This window comes from Chaetodon auriga, chromosome 8 (genome assembly GCF_051107435.1).
Source record: "Chaetodon auriga isolate fChaAug3 chromosome 8, fChaAug3.hap1, whole genome shotgun sequence".
In the NCBI taxonomy this organism is placed as follows: Eukaryota; Metazoa; Chordata; class Actinopteri; order Chaetodontiformes; family Chaetodontidae; genus Chaetodon; species Chaetodon auriga.
In genome coordinates, this window is record NC_135081.1 from 4824809 (window position 1) to 4834029 (window position 9221).

General features: G+C 42.3%; 1 protein-coding gene across 3 annotated transcripts in view; it reads right to left on the reverse strand.

Annotated features, from left to right (window-relative positions):
• snrka (SNF related kinase a) overlaps positions 1 to 8578 on the reverse strand; it is a 48939-nt gene extending 40361 nt beyond the window's left edge. The window contains exons 1-2 of one of the 3 annotated variants that reach the window (XM_076737166.1): positions 8357 to 8578; positions 6857 to 7570 (exon numbers count right to left, since the gene is read on the reverse strand). In XM_076737166.1, the coding sequence (XP_076593281.1) occupies positions 6857 to 7445 (589 nt within the window). In that variant the 5' untranslated portion in view covers positions 7446 to 7570; positions 8357 to 8578. Of the gene's footprint in view, positions 1 to 6856; positions 7571 to 8337 lie in introns of all 3 variants that reach the window. The other 2 variants (XM_076737167.1, XM_076737168.1) reach the window with 2 other exon arrangements.
• Positions 8579 to 9221: the final 643 nt, after the last annotated feature.

Consider the following 9221-nt stretch of genomic DNA (forward strand, 5'->3'; position numbering starts at 1 on the left):
GGTTTGTTACAAATGTCAAACATGTATATGTGAAACATTTCATTAGGCCGATTACAGAAAATTACCCAGGTTTGTTATTGATTTTCATCCCATATGTCAATTAAAAAAGTTCTCTCTTAGAGACAGTAACATTTCAACAGTTCCACACATTCACACAACAACACATAGCAAAAAAGAAAAAAAGAAAAAATTATAAGAGATGAAATACTACTGCTAATTCACCTGTAAACAATGTGGGCTCTCATTCTGAAATAAAGTCTTGCAGTGGAGCCTCTGAGCATGTTCTCATGTCTTGAGACTGAGTGCAATTCACAACCTTTGCCACCTGTCACGACATTCATTCATTCATATGTGTGTCTGTCTCTGTCTGTCTCTCTTCGGAGCCCAGCTAGCTCTGACTAATCCCCACCAAAACTGACTGACAGCTGACCATTTGCTCTCTCAGCCACAACGCCTCAGCCGGCGTCCATCCATCCTTGGCTTTCTATATCACTCTTTCACACACAGTCATACAGAAGCATATCAGGTTACCCACTGTCTTCTACTGTATTCTTAGGCATTGACATTAATATAAAACGTGCAAGGGGCCGCTAAATATGAACATCTGACCATTGTAGCTTTACAAGCTCAAGAATTGGGGACTACGGCGAGACACCAGAAGTTCTGATCTACACGTGGAGGAGGTAGGAGTAATTCTCATGTGTAGCTCGCTCCTGATACTCATGGGGTTTTCATGTTGTACCTGATATGAAAAACTATACTAGACCTGCCAACTGTAGCCATTAGTCATACTGGTTCTGATGGAAACAGCAAGTACTGCATGTGCTCCAACGTTCCCATCCTCATTCACATGCAACACTCCTCCACAGCCTTCTCTCTCCCGTCAGATTCCGATTGTTCTCTGAGCGTCATCACACAGCATTTAAGTGGGACACACACAGACACACTTACATTTCCCTAGGCAGTTTAACAGGCTATATAGGCTCATCATTTTTCAGCCTCTTAATTAAGACTGGACCAACCACAGGATTCCGTAATAATCCTAAACACATTTTCATACCAATTCCATTGTTGCCAACAAAGGCAGTTGCAGCCACATTATATCAGACTGTGCATGAGACTTCTGAGAACCAGTATGTCAAACATTAAGAAGAGAACATCGTGAGCTAACCAGCTGTCATTAAAAAGCAACACAAGGGAGGGTTATTGCTTTGCAGAGTTAACAAGCAAAGACAAACTCTCAGCTTGATTCCTCATTCTGCAGATACTTTGACTTATAAATATGTTCGGTATGACAGGTATTGGAAGAGTGCAGCACGTCCACACTTTGAACAACAATGATGCATATAGACATGCTTGGCCTCTATCAAGGTGAAAAGATACTGATGAGGATAAGTGTACAGCAGAGTTAAGTAAAAGTTTTTGAGACAATCTTTGGATACGGAGTGCAACAATATGTTTGGGGTTAAAAGAGAAAAAATAAATGAATGAATGAGATCTATTTTTAGATTTCTCCTATTTGGAAAACTTTTCTCTACCGTCAAACAGTGTGTAAAAATTAATTTAAAACACTGAATAAAAATAGATTAAAAAAACACCCATTGATGCAACGTATCAGCAAGTTACAAGAAATTGTGAATAGGGCTAAAAATTGAGGTCACAGTAGGAAAAGCACAGGTGTAATTAATCAAACAAATGATGGCTGAGTTGCATTTAGTCGCCATTGTACATGTTGGCTTGTTGTCACACAATCATGGCTTACTGAGACAGAACAGAGCCACCGTTAATATCGCTTATTAGTAACCCCTATGCGTTTTCTAGTATGACGAGTCAAAATGTCGACTGTGAAAGAGGATCACTGATTAAGGCCTGGTTATGATTATGTGATCTAAAAGACAGACATAAAATACACCAGAATCATTTTCATGCATCCAAAAGAAGAGCACCATAAGCAGGCATACCGAGAGAGTAAAAGCAAGTGAAGAAATGAGAAGAAAAAGCAACCTGCAGCTCTATTTTAAAGCTCCTGATTTCCAGAAGATGAACAGAAATCTTGGAAGCTGAACCACCAGTTGCTAAAACATCATTAGTAAAGTCAAAATAGAGTTCATTCTGTTAATATTATAACTGTGTTACTAGTGTGGTAGTGAAGCACAGATCACAGTTATATCTGCAGCCAACATGTATAACACACAGATTGGGCGGGCCGGGTCATAAAGATCAATATTCTGATTAATAGTGGATGGGTTGAGGGTGGGTACACAGCAGTGTAACAGTGTAAATTATTTAAATCTCCTGACATGCTGACAGGATCTGTCAGGATCTAATGTTAATTCGTGGTCTGTGTTCTTCTAGGCATCCTTAAGGTCACACGCACAGTCCTGGTGAAGCAGCCATTCTCCTGGTGAATCCTGAGCTCCATCAGAGCAGTCTAAAAAAATATATTTCAGAGAAACTTAAAGTTTAATTCTGTTTCTTCTGGACAGTTTCCTCTCTCCTGTCAAGTTCATCACTACAGTTTTTAGGTTTGCTGCTTAAATATCCCACAATATTTCCTGCTGTGACATTACTGCACGCATGGACACATGTCAAATAAGTCTACCGAAAACAGCCTATCTAATCATTCAAGTCAAAACACTTATATGTCAATACAACACAACTAAAAAAAAAACACCTGGAAAGTTTGCGCTGCTCAATCTAATTTAACAGGCAATATGGATTACAGAATAAAAGGTCAAGAAATGTCCATGGGGGTGCTGGTCTCTAGTCTGTAACACTGTGGTGTCATCCAGCTGCTCTATGTCATCCTTCCTGATGAACCTGTTTCCAGGCACAATTAATACAAACCTTCAAATCAGTCAGTCAGTCAGAGTTACGCAACACATAGTATTTGCACACGCCTCTCTGACACCTCTAAGTGACTGGAAAGCTGCTGTACCAGAGTGTGTATGTTCATGTCTGCTTGTACATGCACATCTTTCAATCCTGGTCGGCCATTACAAAATGCCTTAGGCCCAGAGCAAATTGCAGCTCGAAGACAAATAAGGAGCGTCAATGTGCCACATTAGCAATCTAATGCACGATGGGAATTTGACTACTGTTCTGTGTGCATAGTCCAAATCCAGCCCAAAAAGAGGAAGTCCTCTCCTGACTGATTTGTAATACTGTCGTATTACCTGTCATTCATAGTGAGGATACAGCTCTTCATTTTGTATCACACAGTCTCAATTCACACAGTGGCTGTATGAATGGATGTTAGCTCTGTACTACAACAAACCCAATTCCAAAAAGTTGGGACGCCGTATGAAACAAAACAGAATGTGATCATTTGCTGATCCTTTTTTGACATATACTTAACTGAAGACAGTTCAAAGACAATACATTTAATGTTTGACCTCATCAGCTTCATTGATTTTTGTGAAAAATCTGCTTATTCTGAATCTGATGCAGCAACACATTTCAAACAAGTTGGGACATGAACAACTACAGGCTGGGAAAGTAGTGGAATGCTCCAAAAACACCTGTTTGGAACATTCCACAGGCAAACAGGTTTATTGGTAACAGGTGATAGTATCATGATGGGGTACGAAAGGGGCATCCTCGATAGGCTCAAACATTCACAAGCAAGGGTGGAGCAAGGTTCACCACTTTGTAAAACACATGATTGTATAAAAAGATATTACTACATGGAGTCACAAAACCATTGTCGGTAAAGACAGTTTGTTTGCAAATGATGTAAGATGGTGGAGGATATAGAAACAATTACAAATATTTCATTTGGGAAGGAAAATGGTTCAGATAATAAGGATGTTGCTCTTTGGCCCAGTGGTAGGAACCAGATGAATGAGTTCTAATCAAAGCAAGCCAGTTTGTGTCAATACAGGACTGTGTAATCGCTGCATCCTGCCTCCCTCTCATCCTCTCCTGGCCCAGTCCAAACAATAGCATGGATTAACTGTTCTTCCCATCTTCTGCCAGCAGGCAACAGTAACCAAGACTGCAATTAAGAGCCCCTCTGGCTGCTCTCTAGAGACACAGTTCTGATGCCCTCGTGGCGCAGACGTCAAGGCCTGCCAAACAGCTCTGCAGGGCAAATAGGTTGATATGGGTCATCAACGGCTACTTGTACACAGCAAGGCTTTTGTTTCATCGACGGCTTTCCATCAACTAAAGGTTGAACCCCTTCATAGAAGCTTTAACCTGTCTCTTCTATCAGATGGGACATGGAGGTTGGATAGCACCCTCTGTGATGAAACTAATTGTCATTCATTACACGGCACTTTATCCTGTCTCCACTGTCATTCATATGAGGAAGAAATGCAAAGAGAAGGAATCTGGTTCTCAATCATGTTACACATATTATCTGCATTTTTATCTCCCAAGCATACCTGAAAACACACACCTGTTTGGGCTCCAAGTAAGTAAAGAAGATAGAAAGCACTAGAAAATCAAAAGTAAACCTTTCTGTGGCCTGGGCTGCACATGAGCACACATGAAGCACTTTCACCTCATTAGACTCATTTTCAGAGCAACAAACACACAAGGCTAATGGTTCTGACCGCAGCATCAAAGGCCCCACAACAGCCAGTGCAACACTTGACTAAACTGCACAGAGGAGTACAGACAAAAAACACAGTTCCAGAGAATGGCCATCAATGGCTCCAAGCACTCTCAACACAACGACTGCAGAGGGCCATGGCTGTATAGCCCAGCAAAAGTAGGTCCTATACAATTACTATCAGCCTCTCTAAGTGCATGACTCACAACAGCCACCTGGTACAGCACACAGATTGTTGGGCCCACTAAACAGGCCCGCTCAGCACAATAAGTATAGTGAGCTGCATATAGACAGTAACTATCAATAATTCTGAGTGCAGGGTGACAAACAACCTCTTAGCACAACCAGTGCAGACGGTGGTACACTACAAATTCATGGGATGGAAAAGGGCATATTGAACACACAACTCATGGGTTACATTTTGGACCATATGCTTGGGATGTTCAAAACCCTGCTTAGAAACATTCTTCGCAGCATCTGTAGTTGCACAGGAACACAGTTTAATACTAGGAAGAATGGCACAAGACAACTGCTAACTCCTGGTCTGACCTCAATTGTGCAGTAGGTCTCGCAAAAGGATGAACTATTAACAACTACTTTAACACACACAAACGTTAAATGTGTCGTTCCTGAAGTTGGCGCCACGGCAACCTGTGGTGCCTTCAAGACAAGCCATGGGTGCCATAAAGTTTATTTTACTGTTGTTAATTTTTGTCAGCTTTTTAATAAGATTTCAGCATTTTTTTTAATCTACAACATTGACTACCTTTCATGTTCTGTTTTCAAACATGTGAAAACAGAAGAACATAGCAGTCAACAGTTTTTCAGGCACTCTGCAGCCAGAGAAAGAGCAACTGTCAGAGAAGATTTGATACATACAAGTGTTAAACCCCTGCACTCAACACAGTCTGAGCCCACCAACAACTAAAATCAAACTCTATACAACTTGGCTAACAGCTCAATGGACAGATTTTGGCTGCTTGCAGATTCTCAGTTCAAAATTGACTCTGTAATTTCATTTTTTTGAGGACCAAAGATAAAGACAGATTACATTTTATTCCTCCTTGCACCCTGTATTATGAAACCCTACATTATGTTGGTCCTTAAATTGGAACCTCTTAATTGAACAAAAAAACAGAAATTCACATTCAAGAAGAACATAACTGCAAAATCAAATCTGGACAATCTGTGTGTGTGTGTGTGTGTGTGTGTGTGTGTGTGTGTGCATGTGTGAGAAAGTAACCACAGTTTCCTCATTGCCTCTGCCGTACCTCTTACGTTTGTAAGAACAATGACTGAAAAAGGGGAAGCAAATAATAACTCATTGACTGCATCTGAAAGCATTTTCTACATGCATAAACAATCATGAGACCGATTTCAGACTCCTTCGGGATTTGCCCCACATGAACAACCACACCGGCCGAAAAACAAGCTTAACTGGGAACATCTCATTATCCAATTCAAGAGCTGGACTAAGTCCCATGCTTGTGCCATCACTGAAACTAGCTGATGCGAAAGACATCATATCAGTCATAGAAGGACACACAATCTGTCTGTCTGCACTCTGTCAGACCTCATAGAAAATCAATGAGCCAGTTAATTTAGTGCAATGGGACACCCATGGACATCAGTACTAGTAGAGCTGACCTTGTAGCACACAGCCTATGGTAGCCTGCAAAATGATCAGTGTCAAGTACTGTTAGCAGAACACTGCTACTGAAACACAGCAAGATATTTGAAAAAATGTCCAGCTTTGCCTGTTCTGTTGCACAGGGCCCTGGAACATGATGATGGCTGTTCTGGATAGAGGCTATGTAAACACAAAACAAGCCATGTAGAACACGTGTTCAAGCTCTGGATGCAAACTAACAGCCTAGGTGTTACAGCAAGGTGTGACAAAGATGTGTGAAATAGGTGCTAGTCACATTGCCAACCTCATTACACCACTGCGCTAAAGCTGGATTTTTAATACAACTTTGACAAAGATATCCTGCGCAGTTTGATGCCAAACTGTTTTGGCACAGAGACGTGCTTTTTGGGAGGTGAGGGAGTTAATAAGTGCGCTGGCCACTGAGTCTGTGCCACAGGCCTGCTCCGTCCAACTTAACAGAATCGATGGATCATACAAAATAAAATACCAACCGTGCCTTTGTGAAAGCACCAGACTTTCATAAATGGGCTGAATCTAGCTCATATCCAGTGTGGCAGTACTGCACTGTAACACTGCCATTTTCTAATTAACAATGTGACTCATTTCATTACTTCAGCATCATTCATCAGCCTACATGTTTTGCATACCTACGGCTGGAGCATCATACTCATCACCCAGCAGTATTTCCGGTGCAGAGTACGCCAGAGATCCACAACTGGTTGTCAGCTTTTTCCCCGGCTGAAACTTGTTACTGAATCCAAAGTCAGTGAGCTTGACCAGCCCTTGTTTCTCAAAGAACACCACGTTCTCTGGCTTGAGGTCCCTGTGCACCACATGCAGCCGATGGCAGTAGGAGATAGCATGGACAATCTGGGCAAAATATTTCTTAGCGAGCTCTTCATTCAGACCTTCCTCATGTTTCATGATGTAGTCAAACATATCCCCTCCATCGCCTAGCTCCAAGATGAGGTAAAGCTTGGTCTGAGTATCTATCACTTCATACAGGCGAACGATATTGGGGTGCTGGACCAGCTTCATGCACCGGACTTCCTGGAAAAGGTGCCCTGTGGCCACGGTGTCCAGCTTAGTCTTGTCGATCACCTTCACTGCCACTTTCTCCCCAGTGAAGACGTGGCGCGCCAGCTTGACAACGGCAAAGTGGCCACGGCCCAATGTCTTGTCCAGATCATACAGGCCAGCAATCTTGCCATCATAGCCCCGCTTGAAGCCTGCCATAGCTGGAGTAAGTGAGGGGGACAAGGGAGCCCCCACTGTAGGCAGGGGCAGGTTGGCTGAGTTATGTGGGTCCAGCTTAGTTCAGTTCATCGAAGGCTGAAGGAGAATCCCATGGCTCCAGCTTCCTAAATGACACATAATTACAACAGTTTCAATAAACATTGATTATGTTACATGGGCAAAGCTGATCATTAAACTGAATAAGACATAAATTACTCCAAACTGAAATTGAAACAAAAATTGAGAACCCTCTCCCTTACTCCAGAATGAAGCACTGAGCAGAATAACGCATGGATATATTACTAACTGAAAGAGGTGTACTGAACAAGAGATTTTGAGAGCAATAGTATTACATACGTTAACGCATAAAAACTTCACAAACACATCAGCTTGCTGAGTAATTAGCGGAGGCGTTGGGCTTGTTTTGACAGGATGGCTGCTGTACAAACGTTAGCTAATTTATCCTGATGTGCTGCCTCGTGCTGCTACGATGAACCAAATAAAAAGTTTCCTAAAACTACAACGAAAGGCTTCCAATAGTCGCATGTTTAGTCAGCTGTTCTCCCACCACAGCTGAGTGTGACAGGGTAGTCCAGAAGTCAGCTGCATAACGGGCCCAGCGGTAGCACAAACACCTCACGCTAGCCGAACGTTGCCAGGGGCTAGCTCGTTGTTCATTGATTGATCAACGTTAGCTTACTGTCTGACTAACATTGACTGCTTTCGTTCTTTAACGCTAGGACACCGCCCACTATTTCCCAAACCCACCCAACGATAATTTCAACATAAACACATTTAGCCGTATGACAGAGCGTTTGTCTTCCAGGTACACAGGTGCTGTTTTAAATAACACACAGCTAGCCATAGTTAGCATGTAGCAAGCTAAACTTACTACGGCTCGCTCAGCTCACCTCTCCCGTTTCTCTTCGGTAAACATAAAGCCCAGGGTCCGGTCTTTACCGGGTACCGTGGGTCCTTCGGGTGATTTCTACTGAAGCTTTACACAAAATATCAGAGAAGACAAGGGTGGTACCGCTTCTTCGAGATGACCGCGGCACTCAGGAGGTGCCTATGCCCAGGGTTTATCCGTAAAACGAGGCATTGCATCGTTGGCAACGACAGCCCTCGGAAACGTTGTATCCTCCCAGCCGAGGCGGTGGGGCAGTGATGTAACGTTCACGTGCTGAAAAAAGTGTCGAGATTTCCAACCGATCAGACTTTCGTATTTATTACCATAGGCCACCATACACGTGTTCGAAAATTATGTCCACCTTTCAAGAGATGTGCTTTACAAATGTTTAATAGATTAATGAATTCATAATACACAAAGGCAAACTTATCCCATTACAGTTACCATACGGTGGACTAAAAAAATTTCAGAACCAATCACCCCCGTTTTCTTTCCATTTGACTATTTTGTTATTATTGTCCGATTAAAGGCGCTTACCTGCAGTGCAAGTTGTAGGCCTATGCAGTTTATTCACAATTTGGCAGCAAAGATTGAGATCCTTACGAGGGACACTGAAGGCAGCAGAAGAGCATCACCGACCGCATTCGACTCTGACGTCAAACAAAGTCTTTTGATTGGGAAATGTTGCTGAAGCATTAATCTGTTTACGCAGCAATAAATAATAGAATAAGTAATAGAATACAATAAGCGTCTAACTGACAATGGAATGGCAGTTTGGCCTCAATGAAAGGGAGAGTTTTATATTAGGTGCATTTTGAGATATGCATAGCAGGATGTCCAATATGTCGTCCACATAGCCAACAATT